Source organism: Ailuropoda melanoleuca, chromosome 13 (assembly GCF_002007445.2).
Source record: "Ailuropoda melanoleuca isolate Jingjing chromosome 13, ASM200744v2, whole genome shotgun sequence".
NCBI classification, from domain to species: Eukaryota; Metazoa; Chordata; class Mammalia; order Carnivora; family Ursidae; genus Ailuropoda; species Ailuropoda melanoleuca.
Genome location: NC_048230.1, coordinates 42,651,366 through 42,664,097, shown reverse-complemented (window position 1 = coordinate 42,664,097; position 12,732 = coordinate 42,651,366). Strand labels below are relative to the sequence as shown.

Sequence of the window (12,732 nt, the reverse complement as noted above, 5' to 3'; positions counted from 1 at the left end):
GGGTGAGTTCTGAGAATGCAAACAAGATTGAGCATAAGCCAGAACAAACAGTAATTAGGAAGGTAAATCCAATGCAAAAATAAGCATTATGCATTTCAAATTCAAATAAGAATGTTTGTGGACTCTCTGCTCTTTCTGAATTATCGGTGGAACGTTCCACTCCATTTTCATAGATAATCGAGAGTTAACTGTACTTTCCGTACCAAGGCCTGGGAGGTGATCAGAGCAAATTCGGTCCATCTAGGTAAAGAGAAAGGAAACTCATCTGGCCACTGCAGAGGGAAGGGGCCTAGAACAAAGCCCGGCTTTTGGAGGCACTCAGTAGACATTTGTTGAATTAATTAGTGTGATTTATTGAGCATCTACTGTGTGCCAGCTCCTTTGTATACAGAATGTGTTTGAAGCCCCACAACCTTTGAGGGCGCTATCGCTGTCCCATTTGTATAGATGCAGAGAGGAAAGCTCAAGATATGGAGCTGCTTGCTTTGAGTCACATGGCCAGTCGGGGCAGAAGTGGGCTTGCCTCCAGGTCGGGCTGGCTCCCAGGCCTGAGTGTGCACCACTTCCTGCTGGTGGAGGGTTCCAGAAGGGCTGAGGCTGCATGCGTGGTGGAAGGCAGGAGACAGGGGATTGCAGCTCTGCTTCTGCTCCTCAAGGAAATGGGGGCCATGACTCAGACCCCACATCTCAGGTCGTACTTTCCACCCTGGTACACTCTCTACTCTGTGTCTCAAGAGAAGGGCTCTGTTGGAGAGAATGAGATGGCCCCCTCTTACCTCCTCCCTGCCCTCTGGGGGCTGGGGTGTAGAATGAGGCTGTGGGTATTCTGGGTGCCTGGGAACCGATCTGTCCAAAACACTTGGACGATGACGATAATTATTGCCATGGCCGTCTCACTGGAATGGACTTTCCAAATCCTCTCATCCTACACTGGAGAGGAAAATCAATATACTCCCCTGGGAGCCGAATGCAAGCAAGTCGAGCCGCGTGGGAGCTCGCTGCTGGGACGCTTTCCCCCAGCGCAGGTCGGGAGGCAGAAGTGCCAGCCATGAGCTAAGCCCCAAAGCTGAGTAGTGCATGGAGTGCTCATTTCCTTGTCCCGTCCTGGGCAGGAGGGAGACCAAGAAGGAAAGTCTCCGTTGGCTTCTGGGCCGCCGTGGTGGGACAGAACAATGACCCCGGTCCCAGATATCAGGACAGAGCAAACAGGGTTTAAACGGAGAAAACCCCATTGCTGGACATCTGTGTTTGGGGCGGGGGAATCAGTGTGTGCTTTCTGCCAGCACAGACTTGGGTTTTGGGTGTTCTGGGCCCCGCCCCAAGAAGAGACCCAGCTCGCTGTTCCTTCTGCACCCCGCCATGGGCCAGCCACTGTCACGGCAGTGTGACAACAAGGAGAGGATGGAGGCGGGGCTGAGTGTGAAGACCCCATGCCCCTGCGCTCGAGACCAGCACTGCATATTGCAAGTACAGTGCAAACCACAGGTGTCCCTGTGTCCCCTGCCAGTAGTCACGTTCAAAAAGTGAAAAGAAATGGTGAGATTCGTTTTAACAGCATACTTTATTTAACCTGGCATATCCAAAATATTGCTGTTTCAGTGAGTAGTCAGATATACAAATTATTTTTCATTCTTTTTTCTTGTACCAAGTCTATGAAATCCGGCTTGTGTCTTGCACTCACAGGAGCTCAAGGCTCCTGGGTTGGACAATGCCAGGTCCAGAGAAAACTCTTGAAGAACCCGGAGGCAATCTGCACCCAAATTCCTGGCGGAAGTCCCTTTCTCAGGACTAGAGTTTCCTAATTAGAAGGTGCCTGGGATCCTAAAGAGAAGGGAAGAGGAGAAAGTAGCTCACGTCCGTTTCTGCCACAGCAGGTGTCGGAGTGAAGGCTGAGCCATGTGCAATAGGGACAAAGTTGGTGTCTTGAGCAAGTCATCTATCTGATTTTTCTTACCTTTTTTTTTTTTTTTTTGCAAGGAGAATTGACCCACCAGATGGAAAGAACACCACATTTTTTCCAGTGCTGCCTTCTGTCTCCCCCTCAGTGATCCCTTTTGCTCTGCTGGTGATGACAGTTTCTCCTTCATAGTCTCTCCCACCTTCTCCAGACCAGGCTGGGAGGCATCAGGGATCAGCCCAGCCCAGAACACCTACTTACCCCATTGGTGTCTGGCCACCTTCCCATGTGCCGGCTTAAGTGAGTCTCCTTCTAAACTGCCTCCAGACAGGCAGTGAACCAGCTACTCCGTCCTCCAGAGAAGAACCCGGCCAGCTGAAGCCTCCATTGACCCTCTCCACAGCATTTACTCTCAAAGATACAATTCCAATACAGTAAAGATTCTAGTCTCCCAGCGTGGATTTCCAATTACCCACACTCAGCCAAGTGGCAGCCACTTCATTATAATTCTGTAATTGCCATATAGAATTCCTATAAATTTGCTGTTAATTTTTAACCACTGCATCCTTCTCTTAGAAAGTGTAACAATAATTTGAAAATCTATAGACGATATTTTTAAGTGGATAGAGGCAGATTGGGGGGAATAAATCCAGCGGGGGCTCAGTCTAGAGGAAACCCTATGGAACAGCAGTAGTGGTGAGCACGAGAAGGCGAGTCTGGGGCTTCTTTCAACTTCCATGCAAACGTTTCTTCCTAATCTACGGCATGCTGGTGGCAGCAAGGATTGATCAGAGTCTGATCCGGGAAGATCCTGCACTTAAATGAGAATGGCTTTGCACACGGGGTTCTCCGCTCACAGGCGCATTCCCTGCCCCCACGGGGAGGTAATTTACAAGCCCGGCTTCCGAGTGTAATCTTCCCACATTGTACTGCTCCACAGTGCCTCCCCAGATTGCAACACGGACCAGGTCTATAAAAGATGCTTTGGAGGAACGGAGGAAATGGCAGTCACACAGGCATCCCCCCCATCTCCTCCACCGCCCCCCCACCAAGCAAGTGAAGACCCAGGTGCTAAGCAGAGAAATTAGCCTGCCTTTCAGGAGATGCTAATGAGGCAAGTTGTAAGGGGATGAGGTTGAGCCAGAAAGGAAATGGTGGGGCCCTGCAGAAGCCACGGGCACCAGGGACCAGCAGGGAGACTGGCCAGATAGTCCTAACTAAGAGCAGCTGGCTTCTCCTTGGGGTGGGGGTCTCAGGTGGTCAGAGAATGAGAAAGCCTAAAGACAGACCACACCTGTGAGAATGTGCAGGGTCTCAAAGGGGTCTCATCTGCTGGGGTAGATGTTTCCATGAAAGGTGCCATCAGCAGGGCTAGCCACCTGCCACCTCCAGCAAAACAGCGAGGTCATTTACACCCATTGGTGTCTGGGCTCGGGAAGGCAAGTAGGCAGTGCTGGACACCCTGGTCTGGTTGGAGCTGTCCCTGGTGCTGCAGGTCCAAGTGCCGAGTCCTTCCAGCTCTCCTTCCGGGCTGCCAAGTCCAGTCCCCGTCCCCACTCCTAGAAAAGGGGGATATTGGCTCCAGGCTGGGAGGGTTATCAGGCAGCAGCAGCGGTGAGAAATTGGGCCACGGAGTGATTTGAAGGTCCCAGTGTTTGATCTATTGCGGGGCTGGCTCCTTGCAGCTTTGCTGCCCCCGAGTTTGGTGACCTGAGAGAATTAAAGCTGCCTTAAATACAGTCTCTGTTGGCTGTATATTAATCAAGGAGGAATCAAAAGTCACAGCATCCTAGGGAAGTAAGAAAAGGCACAGACGGCTCCCCCTATCCTAATGCAGCAACTCTCAGCGGGAGGAAAGCCTGGGAGCTGCTAAGACAGCACAGGCCCTCAGCCTGCTGCCAGCTTTCCCCAAGCCTCCTTGCCAGTGAATTCTCAGAAACCTTGTGTCTTGGAACTAGAGGGTTGTGTTGAAGCCAAACAGTGCTGGACCCCAATGCCAGAGTGGATCAGGAACGAGGAGGGCTTTCCCCCCAGGTGTGACAGGCAGCAGGACAGAGGGCCAGCAGGGGTGGGGGCCCCAGAATAGGCTCCCGCCTAAGGCCCCCATACCTCCACCAGAGATGTCCCGCCTCCCCTGCTCTTGGCACCTTGTAGAGAGTCTAATGAAACAAGCAGCATCCAGTGCCCCTTCCTCTGCTGCATTGTGCTCACAATGGGCAGCGATTCATACAACTTCTCGGGTGTGTTTGGAGCTGCCAGGCACAGCTGACGCTAGCCAGGGTCCTGCCTACCCTTCCTTCCTCCCTGCCCTGGCTTCCTCCTCTCAAAGCCTGAGAAAGGACCCCATATTGGGCCCCTCTCGTGCTGGGGGTGTGGGGAAGAGGGTCTTCAGGTAAATATCTGTTCCTTCGCTTTCTGGCAGACAGGCCTGTCCTCGTCCCTGTGAGTCCTGGGACAAGCTCAGCTCCTGTGAGCCTTCTGTGTGAGAAACCTCCCACCCGCCGNTTAGTGCACCCGCCTCCCCTGGGCCGTGTGCTTTGCCAGGACAGCGCTGCCTCTCTGGGCCTTTGCTGCCTTGGGCTCCTAATGAGCTTTTAATGAGCTGATGCTTTGGCTCTAAGGGGCACAAAGGGGCAGAGGAAGAGTGGAATGCCAGCCCCCTCACATTCTGCTTCCCGAGGCTTGAGGCGGTTTTTTTCTTAACTAGCTGAGTGCTAGGGCTGGGGCTAGAGGCAGATGCTGGATTCAGCGTTTCAGACTCGCTCAGAATTTGGAGGACCTGACTTTCACAGTCCTTGGGCCCAGGTGACTCCCTCTCTACAGGGCTGCCCTGCATCTGTCCCTTTGTGGCCTCTCCTCACCCAAGGCTGAAGGAAGGGGCAGTGGTTTCTCTGCTAAGTAGGATTTATTTTAACTGATGGCAAAGTGAAGAGGCCAAGTATTTCAATTGCTGGCTTTAGAAAGAGGCAGGAAACACAAGGATGGGCTCTTGCTGCCTCTCCCCTGGGCAGCTCAGCCCCCTCCATGGCGGATGTTAAGAACAAACCTTGACCCCTTTCCCGTGGCTGTCTGCTTAGGAGCCCTGCACGCTGTATTTCCTCAGTTCAATCCTAACTGAACTTGACACAAATTCATGCCGGTCACAGCCATGGGAGATCCCCAAAGGGCCGCCCACGTCATGGGCACGGTCCTCCCTTTCCCATACCTGAAGCACACAGTGCTGCTGTTGGGCCCTCCCCTGGAGCACACAGCCTTGTTCTGTAGGCTCTGCTGGGTGACCCACTGCCCCTCCCAGGAGTTAGAGGAGGGGACAGTGGCTTCAGCTACTGGTCCCAGCTCCCCCCTTGGCCCTCCTTCAAGGCTTTTCCCCTTTGAAAAAAATTAAAGTGGAATGGTTTGTTTGAGACACAAGGCAGAATCTCTTGACAGTCAGGGTGATAAAAATCTGAATGGGCTCCCCAGAGAGATGTCAGGGTCTCCCACGGTGGAGTGCGTCAAGAAAAAAAATTAAAATAAAAAGACAGCACCTGTCCCTGAAGGCTGCAGTGACTGCCAGCTAGAAGTCAGAGGACTGGACAGTATGATCCCGAATTCCCTTCCAGCTCCACCGCCCATGCCCGTGAGCCCTCTTTTCCCTTCCAGGGTAGGAGGGAGACCCGAAAGCAAGGGGCTGGAGCTGTCCCTGGTGTTGAAGGGCAGCAAGTGGGGCTGGGGGATGCCACGCCTGGGTGGGCTGCACGGAGCCGTGAGTGATGCAGGCTTTCCTCCGCCCCCCAACCTCTGCCAGTGATAACGTAACATGAGCCCTGCCCTGGCTCGCGTTGGTCATGTCTGCCCTGGGGACCCAGCCATCCAAGGGCATTCCAGTGGTGGGCCTTCAGAGCTGGAACCTTCATCTCCACGCAAATCTGCAGCCTTCCTGCGTCTCTCGGGACTCTTTCTTTTCTGTGGCCATTTGTGATGCTGGCACAGGGTACCAAGTAGACACGCACAGATTAGGTTGGACGGGAAGGCTCCCAGTGGTGGGCCAGGCTTAGAGTGTGGGATGAGGATATGCAGGAAATCAAGCGTCTCGTGGCAGATCAGCTAGGAACCCCATGGAAGGTCTTCCTCTGTCCAACAGCAGCTTCTCTCGTTGGCTTGATCATAGGGTTCAGCAACCCTACTGAGTTCTCATGACCTCCTGCCTAATGAGAAAGAGGAAATTTGAGATAATTGCTGTGCAGACCGAGTGGTGGTGTGATTAGTAAATGCCCAAGCTATTGCAAATGGCGATTACATTAACAGATTTGGTTTGGGGTTGATCCTGTTAGGAGAAAGAGCCAAGGGCTAATGATGGGGACGCTCATGGAATCGTACGAGCCAAGCACAGTAGTTGTAGGAGGGAGGCAAGAGGCTCGTGTGAATCCACAAGCTAGAAGGCTTGATTTCTAGCCTAAACCCTGCCTCCAACTAGTTGTGTGACCTTGGGCCACGTCTGTGATCCTAGAAGTGCCATCATGTACCATGTGGGCATCATCCTACCTTCCCTCCCTTCTTCGTGAGGATCCAGGAAAATGAGACACGTTAAGGTGTGTCGGAAAAGTCGGGAAAGCACCGAGCAAATACAAGGTATAGTTATGGTTGGCAATCAATAATGATAATAAATCACCATCTTTTTTTTCTCTGTGGACACTCTCAGTCCTGGGATGTTTAAGCAAACATTTCGGGTTCCTGAGGCTTTGCGTCAGAGATAGAAATACAAAATGGAACTCCCCTTCCTCCTCCTGCTTCTGTGGGATTCAGGGGCCAGCACCTGAACGGTGGCTTGGCCACAGCTGGCACCAGAGAGCACAGATCTGTCTCTCCAGAGCTCTCTCGGCCCATTGCGCCTCCTTGCCAGGAGCTCATGGCCCAGATGCCGCAGGAGCCTGCAAAGAGCTTTCCAGGGCTGCAGCTGCCGAGGCCCCTTACCCACCAAGCCCCAAGCTAGGGCAGCACAGCCCTGGCTGGTTTCAGATGTTCGTGTTGCTCTGTGATAAGCTCTCCCCCCCTCTCCAGAAGAGGAGAAGGGAGAAGTCCTGGGGGCTCATTTAAAATAAATAAAGCTTGGCATCAGTGCCGAGTGGAAAGAGCAGAGTCGCACAGCACCCACGGCCCCTTTTCTGAGAGACTTCCTCTGGCTCCCAGGCACCGAGGGGAGGGGAACTTGCCAAAGAAAGATGTGCTTATAACTGCAACCCTGTGCAACTTCTGGCTCTGACCATATATCTCGAGTGTGCCCTTTGCTTTCAGTCTCCCTGTATTTATTATGTTTAATTTTGCCGGGACATGGTTGTAAGTGAGGCGATGGACCCGAATGTGGCTGGCAAGCGCCTCTTAATTAAACAGATAAATAAACTTCCTTTGCACGCAGATTTCTACTTTTGCTGCAGTCTGCTAGGACCAGGGGGACAACACCGGTGGGTGCGGAGGGGGTGCCGCGGGGCTGGAAGGTGGGTGCTGGCCCCGGCAGCCTGGACCGGGCCTGGCTTCCCCTCTGCACCGCCGAGTGCCCTGTGGCTCAGGGGTGCGGCGGGGCCCATGGGTGGGGAGCACCCCCAGTGCCCCCTCCTCACAGGCCTGGCCGCAGAGGGGAGGCTCTGGCCGGTGTGAGTGGGCCCTCTGCTGGACATGTCCAGTGTGGCCGCAACAGCCAGGGCAGCTTACTCCCATCCTGGCCTCTAGCAATCCTCTTTCTCAGAGGGGCTCCCCCACCAACTCTTCCGCCCTCCTGGGTGAATTGGACACACGAGGACAAAGCAGAAATTGCCTCCCACACCCAAAATAGGGAAACCATCACCTTTGGGAATCTAGGGGCTCCCACGTTTTATATGAAGACAAGGAGCTCCCTGCTCTCAACCGGACATTTCCCCAAGGGGTTCTGTTGGAGGCGCCCCCAGGAACTCAGGGCTTTCCCTTGACTCCACTCCTATTCCTGTAGCTGTGGAATTGGGGTGTGAATTCCCCTGGAAGAGAGTTCAGTTGGTTGTGTAGATGTCTGCTTGGTTCACATGAAAGAGGCTTCTTGGGTCACCCCATCCTCCCTCGTACCTGCCCTGAACCGTGCCCATCCTAGCCCACCCTGCCATGGAGACGCCACGTAAAATTCTGCTGCTCCCGCCTCCTTGGTGCCCCCAGTGCTCATGCCCGCGCCTGTGCCAAGCACCCCGAAGTTGGGACAGGGAGCTCTGGCTCTGCTAGAAGCACGGAGCACGCTGTCTCCGTAGATTATGGCCCAGCTGCAACCGGAGATGGTGAGCTCACCCCTTGTCCTGGCACGCCTTTGCCAAGCTCCAGGCTGTCCTCCGCGCATAGGTGAAGGCTGAGGACGCCAGCCTGGACACTCAGAATGGGAGAGGGGCAGGCCCATGAGTAACTCAACCCCCCACCCAACCTCCCCTAAAGGGACTGTGGAGCCTTTTGTTTCCTGTGGGAATATACCCATGTGTGGCCTTGGGAATTTCCAAAGGATGGGGAAGTGTCATAGGCAACAGCGCACCAGATCATCTGACTACAGAACTGCCCACTTTTTGTTAAAAACACAGGCCATCTTGAATTCTTTTTGGCATACACTTCCCCAAGGAGACTCCATGTCCCCATTGCACAGAGGTACACACCAAAGAGACGGAGAATGTTTGCAAGGCTACCCAGGCCTGGGTCTCCCAGAGAGGGTGGGAAAGGCAGGCCCTGCCCTGCAGAGGGAAAGAGGGGCAGCATCTGCACCCAGGAGGTCTTCCTCCAGGGAAGGTGACACCGGTTGGGGTGGGGGCAGGAAGGAGCCAGGAGCTCTCCAAAGCCTTGGAACCATCCAGACCTTTTGAGGTGCCTCCTTGCCTGGTATTTATAGTGGTGCCCAGGAGCGCAGAAATAATTACAGCTCAGCTCCTGCCTCCCTAACAAGGCCTTTCTCAGATTCAGGGCGAATGGGATATTTTTTTCCTTGGTTCTTTTTTTAAGTAGTGAATATTAGCGTTGGATTGACAGCCCTTCCCAGTGCACAGCCTCCCTTCACCCCAGAAGTGGGGGCAGCAGAGCACCGGGCCCCGGGGCTTCCCCCACCCGCCACTCAGGAGGCACCAGGGGCTCTGGAGGGCTGGGAGGCCCGGGGGACCTAAAGAATGTTGTACCCCACTGTGCAGGCACTGGAGGTCCTGGGTGAGGAGGGCGAGGATGGCACAGACTCAATCACCGTGGACATGTTTCATTCCATTGAGGTGCTCCCAGGAGCACTGTTGGAGGAGCACGGGCCCCTCCTCTCCTTTCTCCTCCAGTCCATGGAGTAGAGATCGTCCTGATGCCCCAAGCAGTAAGGACTGCAACCCCAGGGGCACTGGCTCTTTGCAGCAGTTTTGCCCAGCCTTCTCAGGACCCAGGCTTCTAAGGCCCACTGGCTGCTGTGGCCGCCTCAGCTTCGGGACCAGCCTTGGGGTGGGGGTGGGGGTGGGGGTGAGGGCAGGGATGCCCACACTCATCCCTGCCAGGTGCCCTTCCAGGCAGTAGGGGTGATGCTGTGCAGCCCAGCCAGCAAGCTTCCTGCCCTCCTGACACTCAACCCTTGAGAGGAAGACCAGATGGGGTACAGTGTCTGGCTATTCTGTGTCCTGAGAAATAAGCCAGACACACACATTGTTCAAATCCTTCTTCTGGAGGGTTTTGTTTTGTTTTTTTTAATTCTGTTTTGCTGTTCTCAATCTCTCTGGAGCCCAGGTGTGATTAGCTGACTGATGGAGGCAGGTGTCTAGACATGCTCCCCGGGCCTGACACTCTCTGGAGGTGAGGCTTGAAGCCAGGTGGCTGGGCTGAAAGGCCCCACAGATGACCAGGGGCAAGAATGCTGGAAGCCATACTAACACCGAGCCTGGCATTGTTGGGGCCAATGACTGAGCTCAGGGGTCTCTCTAGGAAAGCTTCCCCGACCCCACCCCACCCCACGTCTAAACTCACCCCAGATCTGAGCTCCCACTATCCTGGGCCATCATAGGTCTCAGCACAGTAGGCTGCAGTCTTGGTGTGTTGGCTTGGTTTCCCCACCAGACAGGGCACTCATTCCAGGGCAGAGCACTTGGTTTCTATAGCTCCATCACCTGGTGCAGTATCTGTCTGCACATAGTGGGTTCTCAATAAGGAAAAGCGGGAGAGTCAACTCAAAGGGTGTCTCATGTGGGTTGGGCAATGTTTAGGACACTCTCAAATCCTCTTATAAGAGGGATAAAGTCTTGATCTCAGCAGATGCTTGGTAACAACGGCAAATTAACGAGTGAATGATTCACGGGGAGAGTGGACTTAGAGCCCAGGGCGGGGGTGAATGCTACACAATTGCCCCAGATTCCCAAATGTCCTCCAGGGAAGGAGCAGCCAGGGCAGCGACAGCAGAAGGAGGGAAGGCTTCTGAAACAGGAGGGCAGAGCAGAAGGACTGGGGAGGCAGGCGGCCCCCAGGCTGCCCCTGCTTTTGCAGCCAGGGCCACTCTGAGGCGCCACCCTCCACAGGACAGCCCTCTCGCCTGGCAAATGCCACGTGTTCCTACCCCAGATGCCCCAGGCTTCAGCGCCGGGCCACCCCACCACTGTCTCCAGCCGTCGGGTGCCTCTTGTGGGAGACGAGTTAACCATCCAGCCCAAAGGCAGGGGACTACCTCTGCAAGTCGTAGCTGAGCTGAGCGTGCCACCCCTGAGGGGATCACAGAGAGGGGCTCCAGGAAAGGGTCAGCAAGTGCAGCCACCTGCCGCAGGCCAGCTCTCCCCACTGCAGTCTCCCTTCACCCTCGTCTCTTCTGCCATCTGCCTCCTTTCCAGACGTTGCACCCCTTTCCTTCTAAGGAAGATGAACTGCAGGCTGCTTTGAGAGACATGCGGTGCCTGACAGAGGGGCGCCCAGGGGGCACACGCCTGACTGCCTTGTTCAAACTGAGCTTCTTCCCAAACAGGGCTTGGAGGGAGCCCATCCTCAGCCCATCCCTCTGCCCTCCTTGCTGCTCCCTCCTAAATGGCCCTCACGGACACGTCCTGCAGGGAGCGCAGTAAGACATCTCAGACATCATCCACCCAGCCTCTCAGGGCAGGTGTGGAAACGGAAGCCCAGGGAGGACAAGCCACTTTCCTAAAATCACACGGCAGGTGAAGGGGCCTGCGTTTGATGCTCAGGCTGGTGGCTTCCCATTACGAGGTGGCCCCAGCCCTCCCTCCCTCCAGAGCGGGGCTCGCTCTCAGAAGTGAAAGGAAGAGAATCACAGGTGCCTTAGGGTGGATAGGTGAGTCCAGAATTGGTACTGGATATTTGTGGGTTCTCCCCTTTCCCAGAGAAGCCTGCATACGTGGGGCAAGAGGTTAGGTATGTCCCCCTGCTGTCCCTACCTCTAAGGGTGGCAGGTAGCAGACTGTCCCTCACCCGGGCTCACCTGTGGCTTGTCCTGGTTAACTGAGCCTGGTCAGGGGCATCTGTGGAGTGTGAATGCCTGGCAGGCCGGTGGGTGTGTGTGGGGCTGGTGAAGCTGCAGATACACACACACACACGCACAAACATACCTGTGTCAGCGGTGGTGTCGGGACAGTCAAGACCCCCGCCAAGCAGTGACTGGGTTCAGGGGTCGGCGCATGCGCACTCCTGCTGCATTGTGTGTACACCAAGTCCAGGGTGTTTGGGTATGGGGAGGGGAAGATGCGTTGTGGCCAGTGCCCCTTGTCCCCGCCCCCGCCCCCTATTGAATGTCCACAAGACCATGTGCCTGTGGCAGACCTAAGGTGTAAATGGGGTCTGGGGGCCAAGGGGTGGGCAGGAGAAGCCCCCGGGGGCTCCAGCTGGGTTTCCAAGCTCTGAGCAGCGGAGAAGCGTTCCCCGGCTAGGAAGCCTCTGCGTAGATGCCCTCATTACATCACCGACATCCCCGCCACTGAGCCGGCCTTCCTTATGAGAGGCGCCTCTCTAAACGCCAAGCAGGACGAAGCGCCTTCCGGTCGGGCCGCAGAGCCGGCAGAGCCGCTCCTCTCCGCAGCGGCGGGCGGACCGAGCGGGGCCGGAGGGAGATTCCAGACCCCACGCCCGGGGCAGCTGCTGGATGCGGGGAGGAGGAGGACCGCGGAGGGGCCCGGGGGAGGGCGCCGGCGGGCGAGGGGTTAAGTGTGTGATCAGCTGTCGCGCCGTCGTTCCGGATTCTCTTCCCTCGGTGCGGGGCTCTGTTTGATGTTGGAGTACGCCAGGGACTCCCCCTCCCACCGCTACACACGCGCGCACACGCGCGCACTCACACGCACACGCACCACTCTTTGCAGACAGGGCTCCGGTGGCTCCAAAGTGACGGGCGCCCGCTCCCCGCTGCCCTCATCGCTTCTCTCGCGCACACAGCCTACCCGGCCGTGTTCTCGCGCGCGCTCTCCCCAGCATCCCCGCCCGGGCAGAGGAGCACCGGGCAAAGGCGCGCCGCTCGCCGTCCATGCCTCCCTCCTGAGGAGCGCCGCGAGGGGGAGGGGAGGGCCGAGGAGGAAGAGGAGGAGGAGGAGACCGAGAGGGCGCCCGGGAGGCAGGGCGCGCGCACACACCGAGGGACGCGCGGAGGGTGCGAGCCGCGCAGCGAGCGCAGAGCTGCCTCCGGCCGCCGGGCGCCCCCCTGCCGCCCCATGCTGTGCTCCATGGCGAACTCGGGCTGCCTCCTGCTGTCCAACTCCGGCAGCATGCTCCCGCACTCCGTGCCCTGCCCGCCCGCCTTCCTCTACCTCCAACAGGTAAGCTGCCCCCGGCCCGGCGCGGCCCCCAGCCCGGCGCACGTGCGCCCAGTGCCGCCGCCCCCCGCGCTCGGCCGCCTCCGCGCCGCCGCCGGG

General features: G+C 56.4%; 1 protein-coding gene across 17 annotated transcripts in view; it reads left to right on the top strand.

Annotated features, from left to right (window-relative positions):
• The window catches only part of RBFOX3 (RNA binding fox-1 homolog 3), a 422,918-nt gene that overhangs the window by 330,701 nt on the left and 79,485 nt on the right, over nt 1-12,732 (top strand). Inside the window, exon 1 of one of the 17 annotated variants that reach the window (XM_019798798.2) lies at nt 11,999-12,636. The exons of the other annotated variants lie outside the window; for them this stretch is intronic. Coding sequence (XP_019654357.2) covers nt 12,532-12,636 — 105 coding nt within the window. The 5' untranslated portion in view covers nt 11,999-12,531. Of the gene's footprint in view, nt 1-11,998; nt 12,637-12,732 lie in introns of those variants that run through there. 17 annotated transcript variants of the gene reach the window in all.